Source organism: Macrobrachium nipponense, chromosome 10 (genome assembly GCF_015104395.2).
Source record: "Macrobrachium nipponense isolate FS-2020 chromosome 10, ASM1510439v2, whole genome shotgun sequence".
Lineage (NCBI taxonomy): Eukaryota > Metazoa > Arthropoda > Malacostraca > Decapoda > Palaemonidae > Macrobrachium > Macrobrachium nipponense.
In genome coordinates this window covers 77,520,174-77,533,894 of record NC_087204.1, presented here as the reverse complement: position 1 = coordinate 77,533,894, position 13,721 = coordinate 77,520,174, and the positions used below count along the sequence as shown (strand labels likewise).

Here is a 13,721-nt window from a genome sequence, read left to right as displayed (position 1 = left end):
AAGCCGTATCCAGTTATTGTTTCCTATCTATTATTTTGTCAGAGAGAGAGAGAGAGAGAGAGAGAGAGAGAGAGAGAGAGAGAGAGAGATCTGTCTGTATACGATTGTTTATTTTCTCACTCGTCAAACTTATTCTGTTATGCTTTATTTCATATTTCCTTGCTCACCAATTTATTCTATACCTACGGTATTAAGAAATCAAGATATTTGTAGAAAGGAGAACGGCCTCCAGACATGTACAGTGACCACCGAAAATGCCCCCTGGAGAGAATCTAAGCGGCTTATCCGTGGATTTAAACGCACTGGAGCTGTTTGAAATACTGGCAACAGCACCAAATTGAAATGCCATGTTGATAAAAAATCTGACTCCGTAAGAATTCTGCGTAAAGGAAAAAGATGATATTTGATATCTGTAATGGGTGAAATGGTTTTATCTCTCTGTTGTTATAAATTTGGTAGATATGCGGAGATTAAACACACCTGGGAGGACCCAAAATGCCCCTCCAGAGATCTCTGGTCATTTTGGAAACACTATAGTGATGGCTTCTTTGCTGGTGACCACTTCCTCTCCCAGTGACCACTTCCTCCCCTAATGACTGACCCTTCCTTAGTGACCATTTCCTCTCCTAGTGACCACTTCTTCCCTAGTGACCGCTTCATCCCCTAGTAAGTCCAGTAAGTCCAGAACGACGTAACCCGGGAAGTGCCTGTATCCATGTGTAGATAAACAGACACACCCGCACACAAACACACACACACAAACACACACACACACACACACACACACACACACTACATATATATATATATATATATATATATATTTTTTATATAATATATATATATATATGGGGTTTACTTCTTGTGAAGAGGTTGCTTAAAGTGTCATATGACTTCCACGGATTTCACTTTGGTGGCAGTGATAAATCAAACGCCATACTGATATACTTCTCACTTGGAAAGTCGATGTATATTACAGTTAGTATACTATACACACACCACAAACACACCCACCAACACACACAACACACATATATATATATTATATAATATATATATATATATATATGTAATATATATAATATATAATCTAATATCTAGATATTATGTAATCTATATATATATATATACACTGCCCCAACAAAGTGAAAGGAATCCTTGGAAGTCATATGACACTTTAGCAACCTCTTCACAAGAAGTAAACCCCACTCCCAAGGAAGAGGGTCAGCTGTACAGGGTGTCCATAAAGTCCCAGTACCATTCTGAGCAATAAATACTTGTGATGGTACTGGGAATTTACGGATACCGTGTATAACATTCAAGTATTGCGCGAAGTTTGAAGTTTGTGAAGTTGACTCACTAAGTATTTATTGCTCCATAGTGGCAGATGGATATTACATACATCTCGACACCGTTTCATGTTTAATTAAAATGTCTTTTTATTCCATTTCTTTTATGCATACCTTTTTTATTTATTTTTTTTTTTTTTGGGGGGGGGGGGCGGGGGGGGGCGCGTTATCATGTTCCCAGCCTCGCTTTCCGTTTGGATGGAAATGTTTACCCCTGTTGATCATTTATCGTATCCTTCGGGGCAACACCCTAATGATTTTCAGTATCTTATTTATTATGATAACCTTCTGGCTAGGTTTACAAATGGGCTTTAGGTTGCATATCCCACTGGCATATAGGATGATCATTCATTCTTCCTCTCCTGCTTGCTATTGGTTGAAAATGGTTCGTGAAATAATATGAGCAACTCCCGTAGACTACTACAACAACTACTACTACTAATTATTATTATTATTGTATGCTGGAAGTAAACCCTCTTTTAAACATGTTTTATTAAAAGTGATTGCTGCCTCAGCTGCATTAATTTTATACAGGTTCTTCTCTATTTTTCTAATTATTGCTTCCTCATTCTTGCTTAAACTGGTGAGCAACGCACCGAAGGTTGACATATCTCAATTAGGTCAAACGATTGGATTTTATTGGTAAAAAAATAAAATCGTTTGACCTAATTGAGATATGTCAACCTTCGGTGCGTTGCTCACCAGTTTAAGCAACAATGAGAAAGCAATAATTGGAAAAATAGAGAAGAACCTGTATAAAATTGATGCAGCTGAGGCAGCAATCACTTTTAATAAAACATATTATTATTAATATTATCAATATTATTATTAGTATTATTATTATTGTTGTTGTTGTTGTTGTTGTTGTTGAGGAAACAAATCAACCGGCAGGCGTATCTATACATATATTTATCTAAAGATGAAAGTGTATTATTATTATTATTATTATTATTATTATTATTATTATTATTATTATTGATTATTATTATTATTATTATTATGTTGAGAATAGTGATTTGATTTAGCTTCAAATGATCACTGGTAGTCGCTTATATGCTCCACGTGACTAATGATACCATCTAAATCCCTTTCACTCCTAAGGCAATATGGCTGGATTCAAGAATCAAGTCTCTTTAAATCATTAAGGCTTTTAAATTCTCCCAGAATATTTGTTTTGCGTGTGTATTTATTTTATTTAGCCGCTGATATCTCTTACTTCATTTTTACGATTACATTCTAGCGTAGGAATAATAACTGATCTACTACAAAGCACTTATTCACAAGTCTTACTTTGGGAAAGTCACGAGTGTCTTTATCAATGTTTTATTTATTTATAAATTTATCTTTATTTAAGTATATTCATATTTATAGTTTATTTATATTTATTTATTTATTAACTTTTTATATGTTCACTTGAATATTAATAATCTTTTATTTATTCATCTGGTTATTTATTTATCTATTTATTAATTTTCATTTAATAACTACTTATTTATTCATTCATTTCTTTATTTCTGTTGAAGTAATATTAAATAATATACATTATGTGTATAGTTTTATTTATTTATTTATTTATTTATTTTTCTATATATTTACTTGAATATTAATAATCTTTTATTTATTTATCTGATAATTTATTTATTTATTTATTTATTTTCATTTATTAATTATTTATTTCTGCATTGATTTCTTTCTTTATTTATTGGTCCCATCAAGTCGGACTTTGCATCCATATATCTGGAAAATCACAACTTGACTTCAGTTTCGAAGTCGTATCATCATCAACATGATCATCAATCATCATTATCATCATCATCTCTTCCAGCTCCTTGTGACGCGTAGGACCTCTTGTGAAATTCCGCCACAAGTGTCTCCTCTCTTGAGCTTTGTCTTTCCCCAGTCTCCACTCATCTCCAGCCTCTCTTCTCATGTACTCTCTCTCTCTCTCTTGATGCCCATCTGGCTATCTATTTATCTATTTATTAATTTTCATTTAATAATTACTTATTTTTTCATTCATTTCTTTATTTCTATTTAATAATTACTTATTTATTCATTCATTTCTTTATTTCTATTTAAGTCTCCACACATCTCCAGCCTGTCTTCTCATATCTCTCTCTCTCTCTTGATGCCCACAATAATAATAATAATAATAATAATAATAATAATAATAATAATAATAATAATAATAATAATAATAATAATGAATAATAATAATGATAATAAACACATGGGCAGTGCCAGTAATCAGATACAGCGCAGGAATAGTGGAATGGACGAAGGCAGAACTCCGCAGCATAGATCAGAAAACCAGGAAACATATGACAATACACAAAGCACTACACCCAAGAGCAAATACGGACAGACTATACATAACACGAAAGGAAGGAGGGAGAGGACTACTCAGTATAGAGGACTGCGTCAACATCGAAAACAGAGCACTGGGCAATATCTGAAAACCAGTGAAGACGAGTGGCTAAAGAGTGCATGGGCAAGAAGGACTAATAAAAGCAGACGAAGACCCAGAAATAACAGAGACAGGAGAAAGACAGAAAGAACAGAAGACTGGCACAACAAACCAATGCACGGACAATACATGAGACAGACTAAAGAACTAGCCAGCGATGACAATTGGCAATGGCTACAGAGGGGAGAGCTAAAGAAGGAAACTGAAGGAATGATAACAGCGGCACAAGATCAGGCCCTAAGAAACCAGATATGTTCAAAGTACGATAGAGGACGGAAATAACATCTCTCCCATATGTAGGAAGTGCAATACGAAAAGTGAAACCATAAACCACATAGCAAGTGAATGCCCGGCACTTGCGCAGAAACCAGTACAAAAAAGAGGCATGATTCAGTAGCAAAAGCCCTCCACTGGAGCCTGTGCAAGAAACATCAGCTACCTTGCAGTAATAAGTGGTACGAGCACCAACCTAAGGAGTGATAGAAAACGATCACGCAAAGATCCTCTGGGGACTATGGTATCAGAACGGATAGGGTGATACGTGCAAAACAGACCAGACGTGACGTTGATTGACAAGGTCAAGAAGAAAGTATCACTCATTGATGTCGCAATACCATGGGACACCAGAGTTGAAGAGAAAGAGAGGGAAAAAATTGGATAAGTATCAAGATCTGAAAATAGAAATAAGAAGGATATGGGAATATTGCCAGTGGAAATCGTACCCATAATCATAGGAGCACTAGGCACGATCCCAAGATCCCTGAAAAAGGAATCTAGAAAAACTAGAGGTGAAGTAGCTCCGGGCCTCATGCAGAAGAGTGTGATCCTAGAACGGCACACATAGTAAGAGAGATGGACTCCTAAGGAGGCAGGATGCAACCGAACCCCACATATAAATACCACCAGTCGAATTGGAGGACTGTGATAGAGCAAAAAAAAAAAAAAAAAAAAAAAAATGATAATAATAATAATAAGAAGAAGAAGAAGGAGAAGAAGAAGAAGAAAGGAGGAGGAGGAGGAGGAGGAGGGGAGAGGGAGGGAGAAGATGAGGCGGAGGAGAGAGAGGAGGAGGAGTTGGGGGTAGGAGGAGGAAGAGGTCGAGATAAAAGTCTGTGGGATCCGCTCGTATAATATCACCAACCTGACAAAATTCCAATATATACGTACGAGTATAATGTTTCCGCGTAACTCTGTTCTGCCACCTGACTAATGATATTCTTGTTAAAGCTTGTTCTTCGTTATTGCAATTCTATCCATGACACTTTTTTTGAGTTAGTTGCAGATGCGCTTCCTTCCTGTTTAGAGAAACACTACTCTCAAGTTTAGGAACACTTTGTAAAAGAGAGAGAGAGAGAGAGAGAGAGAGAGAGAGAGAAAGAGAGAGAGAGAGAGAGAGAGTTACGAGGAATTACACGGATTAGGATGTCTCAGACTAGTTAGTCCAGCCGAGGAGAATTCGTGTGCCCACTTATCTCTAAGAGGAGGTTTCATTGTTCATGCATTGTTGTAATGATTTTAAACTCTACCACACTGTTGTTGTTTACAACTTCTGGTGGCAGTTTATTCTAGAGTCATATATCTTGTATGTGAAGAAGTGCCCGCAATGAGATGAGTTGTATCTCTTCACCTCTAGTGAACATCCATTATTTCTTGTCTGGTTTTCATTTAAGGTTACTGTCTACTTTAGTTATGCCTTTCGGTATTTTGAATGTTTCTCTTAGTTGTCCTCGCAGTCGCCGTGTTTCTAAGCCATGCATGTTCGGGCTCTCTAGTCGTCTTTGTTAACCCATTTGCCTCATGGATGGAATGAACTTTGTGGCTCTCAAGTTTAGGAACGCTTTGTAAAAGAAAGAGCGAGAAAGAGAGGGAGAGAGAGAGAGAGAGAGAGCGTCAGACGTCTTGCCCCTGCATTTAAACTTCACAAAAAGTGACTCACACGCAGGGAGAGGGGATCAAGCGCTTCCAGAACAAACAAACAATCAAACAAAAATCGAAGAACATGACAACAACGACGAAGGGAAATAAATGTCGTCATTTCGAATTAAAACATATGTGCTTATGTGTATGAATTCTTGGGGACAGTGATTCATCCCCTGCGTTATGTTTCATCCCGCCTTTCAAAATCATTGTTCAAAAGGAGAAAGCTTTACTTTTGGAAAAGGTGACAGGGTTTCAGAGCGTGTTTTACTTCCGCAGTAAATATATATATATATATATATATATATATATATATATATATATATATATATATATATATATATATATATATATATATATATTACAATTTGCTGGTCATATTTTAAGAGATTCCTATTTCATTCTGCGATTCGGCAAAAAATGGATTTTTGACTGTTACAAGTCTTGATTGTTTTTTTGTTTTTTTTTTATCTCTGACGGATAGGACAGTTTTCGAAAGGGGAAAGTATATATATAAATATATATATCTATATATATATATATATATATATATATATATATATTATATATATATATACCCCATATAAACAAGAACGTCTCCCCGTACATTCACCTCCAAATATACCTCCTGCGTTAATACCTCCAGTAAAAGAGAAATCCTCTAAAAACCTATATCAGAAAGTTTGTCCTTCATATCGGATCTCGTCACCCAACACTGCCATATCCTTTTTCGTTATATTTCTCTCCCGGTGAAAAGGGACGGGGAGGATATATGCGATTCATAAGTTTATCAAAATGTTTATGCTTCTGAAATAGTACCGCAAGAGTTTTTTTTTTCTTTATCGAATCATAAAGAGCCGCGTCATTTCCCGTATTGCGGTGCAGTTTGTATCGTGTGTCGTTTTATTTTTTTCATGATATTGAGATTATAAACTAAGGGATGGGGTGCAGGCAACAACTAGACCCTGTTAGAATAAGTGTACGAATAGGTTTCACATTATGAGAAAAGTGTGCAAATGGGCTTCACACCTTCGAGAAAAGTGTGTAAATAGATTTCACACCTTTGAGAAAAGTGTGCAATTGGATTTCACGCCTTGAGAAAGTGTGTAAACGGATTTCATATTTAGAGAAAAATGTGGAAATAGGTTTCACACCTTCAGAAAAGTGTAAATGGGTTTCACGCTTAAGAAAAGTGTGTAATTAGATTTCACACCTTTGATAAAAGCGTGAAAATGGATTTCACACACTGAGAAAAGTGTGGGAGTAGGTTGCACACCTTCACAAAAGTGTAAATGGGTTTCACCCTTAAGAAAAAGTGTGAAAATGAATTATATACCTTTAAGAAAAGTGTGTAAACGGATTTCACACCTTGATAAAAAGTGTACAAATGGATTTCACGCTTTGAGAAAAAAAAGTGTGCAAATGGAATTCACACTTTGAGGAAACAGTGCAAATGGAATTCACACATTGAGAAAAAGTGTGCAAATGGATTTCACACCTTGGGAACTGGCAGACACAAATCTGAATTATTATTATTATTTTTTTTTTTTTTTTTTTTTTTTTTTTGGCTCTATCACAGTCCTCCAATTCGACTGGGTGGTATTTTATAGTGTGGGGTTCCGGGTTGCTTCCTGCCTCTTAGGAGTCCATCACTTTTTCTTACTGTGTGCCGTTTCTAGGATCCACACTCTTCTGCATGGCAGGCCCCGGAGCTACTTCAGCCTCTAGTTTTTCTAGATTCCTTTTCAGGAATCTTGGGATCGTGCCTAGTGCTCCTATGATTATGGGTACGATTTCCACTGGCAATATCCCATATCCTTCTTATTCTATTTTCAGATCTTGATACTTATCCATTTTTTCCCTCTTTTCTCTTCAACTCTGGTGTCCCATGGTATTGCGACATCAATGAGTGATACTTTCTCTTGACTTTGTCAATCAACGTCACGTCTGGTCTGTTTGCACGTATCACCCTATCCGTCCTGATACCATAGTCCCAGAGGATCTTTGCCTGATCGTTTTCTATCACTCCCTCAGGTTGGTGCTCGTACCACTTATTACTGCAAGGTAGCTGATGTTTCTTGCACAGGCTCCAGTGGAGGGCTTTTGCCACTGAATCATGCCTCTTTTTGTACTGGTTCTGTGCAAGTGCCGGGCATTCGCTTGCTAGGTGGTTTATGGTTTCACTTTTGTTTTCGTATTGCACTTCCTACATATGGGAGAGATGTTATTTCCCGCGTCCTATCGTTCTTTGAACATATCTGGTTCTTAGGGCCTGATCTTGTGCCGCTGTTATCATTCCTTCAGTTTCCTTCTTTAGCTCTCCCCTCTGTAGCCATTGCCAATTGTCATCGCTGGCTAGTTCTTTAGTCTGTCTCATGTATTGTCCGTGCATTGGTTTGTTGTGCCATTCCTCTGTTCTGTCTGTCATTCTCCTGTCTCTGTATATTTTCTGGGTCTTCGTCTACTTTATTAGTCCTTCTTCCATGCACTCTTTAGCCACTCGTCTTCACTGGTTTTACAGATATTGCCCCAGTTGCTTCGGTTTTCCGGTGTTGACGCGGCCAGTCCGCTATACTTAGTAGTCCTCTCCCTCCTTCCTTTCGTGTTATGTATAATCTGTCCGTACCTGCTCTTGGGTGTAGTCTTTGTGTATTGTCATATGTTTCCTGGTTTTCTGATCTATGCTGCGGAGTTCTGCCTTCGTCCATTCCACTATTCCTGCGCTGTATCTTATTACTGGCACTGCCCATGTGTTTATGGCTTTTATCATATTTCCGGCGTTGAGTTTTGACTTGAGTATCGCCTTGAGTCTCTGCATATATTCTTTCCTGATCGTGTCCTTCATCTCTTGGTGTTTTATATCCCCTCCTTCCATTATTCCCAGGTATTTGTATCCTGTCTCATCTATGTGTTTGATGTTGCTCCCATCTGGTAGCTTTATCCCTTCAGTTCTCGTTACTTTGCCTTTTTGTATGTTGACTAAGGCGCATTTTCCTATTCCAAACTCCATCCTGATGTCCCCAGATACAATCCTTACCAGTTCGGATTAGGGTATCTATTTCCTTGATGCTCTTACCATACAGCTTGATGTCGTCCATGAACATCAGATGGTTGATTCTTTTGCCTCTTTCTTGAGTTGGTACCCGGCATCCATCTTCTGTAGTATTTTGTCATGGGAATCATGGCTACTACGAAGAGTAGTGGGGACAGTGAGTCGCCCTGGAAGATCCCTCTCCTGATATTAACCTCTGCTAGTCTTATTCCAGAGCTTGTAAGTATTGTATTCCAGTTGCGCATTGTATTTTTGAGGAAGCTGATGGTGTTTTCCTCTGCCCCATATATTTTCAGGCATTCTATTAGCCATGTGTGTGGTATCATGTCGAAGGCTTTCTTATAGTCTATCCATGCCATGCTTAGGTTGGTTTTCCTTCTCCTCCTGTTCTTCATTACCATTTTGTCTATCAGGAGCTGGTCTTTTGTGCCCCTACACTTCCTTCTGCAGCCTTTCTGTTGGTGGGGGATGGTGTTTGTCTCCTCTAGGTAATTGTATAGCCTTTCACTGATGATACCTGTTAGTAACTTCCACATTATTGGTAGGCAGGTGATAGGCCTGTAGTTACTGGCTATATTTCCCTTACTCTTGTCTTTGTTTTTTTTACTAAGGATGGTTCTTCCTGTGGTCATCCATTTGGGTGCATGGTGATTTGAGATACAATGCTGGAGTTTGTTTCTGCTATTCGTGGGTGTAGGGCCTTGAAGTTTTTGAGCCAGTATCCATGGACTTCATCGGGACCTGGGGCTTTCCAGTTTGGCATTTTCTTTATTATTATTATTATTCAAAGATGAACCCTGTTTCTGTGGAACAAGCCCATAGGGGCCTTTGACTTTAAATTCAACCTTCCAAAGAATATGATTTGCATTTGAAAGAAGCAACAGAAAGCAACAAGCAATACAGAAAGAAGAGATCGGTTACTAAACAACATGAAATGAATCAACACATCACTAAGTAAAAAGATAAAAAATAAAGTAAGTAGATTATAAAACACAATGAGAATCGCTACATTATAGTAATTTGGAAAATACTGGAGAAAGGGTAGATGACCAGTCCCTGGAACGGAATTGATAACTTCTGCTGGCGCGAGCTGACCAAACATTTATGAAAATGTGTTTTCATTTTTTTATTTCTCTCCTATATAACTATAATTTGAAAGGATTTTCTGAGAGGAATTGAGGAACCTGTGTATAGCACTGGAATGGGTATGAGGCTTGCAATTTTCATCCGGAAAGCAGTTGATAGGACTAAAGCTTATCTGAAATTTGCAACAGACCTGAGGCCACAGGAGCGACGGAAATAAAGAGTATTTACTGCTGAGTGGAGTGTTGACTGAACACGTTTGATGCTTGCCATAGGAAATTCACCTTTTAATGAAGAGGCAGATGGGATGGGAGCTTCGTGACCTAAGTGTGTGGGGTCCAACCGTCTATTTGATAAGGGAGGGTTAGAGGAATTACTGAAGCTTGGTTGATGAAGTTGGACAGTTATGTGGGAAAAGTCTGAAGAGAACGGGGGAAAAAATAAAAGGCAGCTGGGTGCCTAGAATACGTAACATAAAAATTTTGATACATCTATGTTTTGAAACCCCCAAAAAGTATATATATATATATATATATATATATATATATAGTATATATATATATATATATATATATGTATGATGATAGTGTATATATATGTATATCTAGATATATATAAATATATGTATATATATATAAATAAATACACACACACATATATATATATATATATAAAATATATATATATATATATATATATATATATATATATATATATTATATATATATATATTATATATATACGACCTTTCCGGTACTCTCAATTTCTCACGTAGGTCAGTTTGCCTGCTAAGTAAAGGATGTTGAGTCGAAAGATCTTGCAGAAAAACTCCGTTGTTTATCTTCCCTACGTGGCTTATACCTTTATAGATGAATATCACGTTCCAAACTTTCGTCATTCAGACACACAAACACACACGCACACACACACACACCACACACACACATATATATATATATATATATATATATATATATATATATATATATATATATGTGTGTGTGTGTGTGTGTGTGTGTGTGTGTGTGTGTATGTATAATCGGAAAATGAGGAGAAACTTTATTTTAGAGTATATATACATTATATACATATATATATATATATATATATATATATACCCATTCCAGTGCTATACACAGGTTCCTCAAGTCCTCTCAGAAAGTGCTTTCAAATTATAGTTATACAGGAGAGAAATAAAAAGTGAAAACACATTTTCATAAATGTTTCTGGGTCAGCTAGCGCCAGCATAAGTTATCAATTCCGTTCCAGGGACTGGTCATCTACCCTTTCTCCAGTATTCTCCAAATTACTATAAAATAGCGATTCTCATTGTGTTTTATAATCTACTTACTTTATTTTTTTATCTCTTTACTTAGTGATGTGTTGATTCATTTCATGTTGTTTAATAACCGATCTCTTCTTTCTGTATCTCCTGTTGCTGTCTGTTGCTTCTTTCAAATGCTTACCCTCTGTCTGTCTGTCTGTCTATATATATAAGATAGAGAGAGACAGAGACAGACACAGACAGACAGACAGACAGACAGACAGACAGACAGACAGACAGAGGGTATACAAACATGCAAGCAATGGCAATATACATCATAAAAAATAGTAACTCCATACACAATTCTATGTCCATATACTAAGCATGAAGAAATAAACATTTCAATTCGGTCTGTTTGTGTCCAAATTTCGACCGAAAGGAGTACATAGCATCTGATGTGTTTTTTCCGTTTCCAGGGTAGCGCATGGAATGCTCCGGGAGATGTGGCTTATTAAATCGACGTTTCCGGGGTAGGTAAGTTGTTACCATTTCTCAAATGAGAGATTGGTTGAAATAATGTTATTTACCAGTCGGTAGTTCAAACTCAAAACCTTTACCCTTGAGCTTCTTGGTTTGGTAATTAATGTCACATATTTAAGTAAATTTCTGAGCGAGCAGTAGCGGTACTACATTGTTTTGTGGAAATCGCTTAAACCCTAGACCTACGAAAGTCAAGAATTATCCACCAGATGAGAACGTTGAGCAGTCATTGTAATGAAACTTCCCCTAGGGGGGTAATGCTGTCAGTGCACCTTATGCAGTGCACTGCAGGCTTTACCTAAGGTTCCTTGTAGCGTCCCGTTGGCCCTTAGCTGCAACCCCTTCCATTCCTCTTACTGTAACTCCGTTCGTATTTTCTTTCTTTCATCTTACTGTCCACCTCTCCTAGCAATTGATTCACAGTGCAACTGCGAGGTTTTCCTCCTGTTACACCTTTCAAATCTTTTCCCTGTCAGTTTTCGTTTCAGCGCTGAATGACCTTGTAGGTCCCAGCGCTCTGCCTTTGGCCTAAATTTTTTATTCTATATTCTATATTAAAATTAAATTTCTTTTTCCTCCTCCTCAAGCAATTGCAGTCGTTCGCCAATGCTGCAAGAATTCGAACAGACATAGAAGACGCCATTCGACACAGCAGGAGCAGGTACCTGAAGGATTCTAGTGAAGAGCGAAAGAGATACTGAAAGGACGACTAGCAGTAGCGTAGGAAGCAGAGGCCAAGAGAGACCTTCGAATGTTGATGACAAGGGGCGAGTCCATCCTCTCGCAAAGATGCAAGGGCTCTCTCTCAACTCCAACGGCATCGCCAAACACCACCACACCATCGCTGGCAATGGCGTCCTTCCCCAGGCGTCGCAGAGCGCAGAACATGGAACGGGTCTCATCAGCCGAGTGAAGAACACTTACAGCGTGCAGAGAAACGCGCTGAACTACAGGGTCTTGACCATGAAGACAGACAGGAAGTCAGCCGACGCTGACGCCAGCAATGGCGCGGGTTTCCTGAACACATCTCCAACAAGGCAGCTAAATGGTGGTCTGGGCGATGCTGGTTTCGGGCTGGAACCCTCCGTGAAATTCGGCAAGACCTCCAGGTTTCTGAGCGATGCGAACAGCGCCAGTAACCCAATGTCAACCGGAGGGGATGACCTGACCTCTCTCAGCTGGCTTCATTCGCTGGACATGGGCGGCATGGTGCCCCACCTGGCCACCCCACCCACGCCTCCCGCCTCCCCTCAGCCGCCCAACTTTTCGCCGAGTCACATGTCAGCGGGAGACAAGAAGAAAAAGGTCGAGGTGGTCGAGAAAGTGGACACCATCGACTACTCGGTGGACGGCAGCGTGAAGCCGCCCTACAGCTACGCCGCCCTCATAGGGATGGCCATGAGGGAGAACCAGAACAAGATGACGCTGTCGGCCATCTACAAGTGGATCAAGGAGAACTTCGTCTACTACAAGACGGCCGATCCATCATGGCAGGTAAGGGATATTCCACTTCTGGCAGACGCTCATCACAGTATTTGAATTCTAGTCTTCTCAATATGTCCTCGACTGCCGGCGGTTCCAGATACAGATATCAAACAAGGCGTGATCCGATCTCCGGCTTCCTCGGGATGCACGCAAGATTTTCCCCTCATGCACAGGTTGTAAACATTATAATCCTAACTTTTAACTTAAATAAAAAAAATTGCTAAATTCTATGGTCTAAAAGAGCCTTGTTTCAACAACAGAAATTAAAATATATATATATGCTATATATCATTAGAAATTATTTTTATATACTGTTTAACATGCACATTATTTATTTCTTACATTTTCATTCTAATAAATAAATCGTAAATATCTTATCCTAAAATTCTTGTATCTTTAACTCAATGTTAAAAATCTTATTCAAGACATTTTTAGGCTCTTCTATAGACCTTTCCTACCTCCCCCAGCAAGAACAACAAAGGAGTTGGTAGGATTACTCCCCGAGTAAGCAAAAATATAATAGCAGTCACTTCCACATTCATTATCCTACTGATAAATTCGGGG

The 13,721-nt window shown here is 38.2% G+C and overlaps 1 protein-coding gene across 2 annotated transcripts in view; it reads left to right on the top strand.

Annotated features, from left to right (window-relative positions):
- Window positions 1-13,721, top strand: part of LOC135223707 (forkhead box protein J1-B-like) — a 196,185-nt gene that overhangs the window by 167,848 nt on the left and 14,616 nt on the right. Inside the window, exons 3-4 of one of the 2 annotated variants that reach the window (XM_064262435.1) lie at window positions 11,609-11,666; window positions 12,260-13,166. In XM_064262435.1, coding sequence (XP_064118505.1) covers window positions 12,462-13,166 — 705 coding nt within the window. In that variant the 5' untranslated portion in view covers window positions 11,609-11,666; window positions 12,260-12,461. The remainder of the gene's footprint in view (window positions 1-11,608; window positions 11,667-12,259; window positions 13,167-13,721) is intronic. The other variant, XM_064262434.1, reaches the window with a different exon arrangement.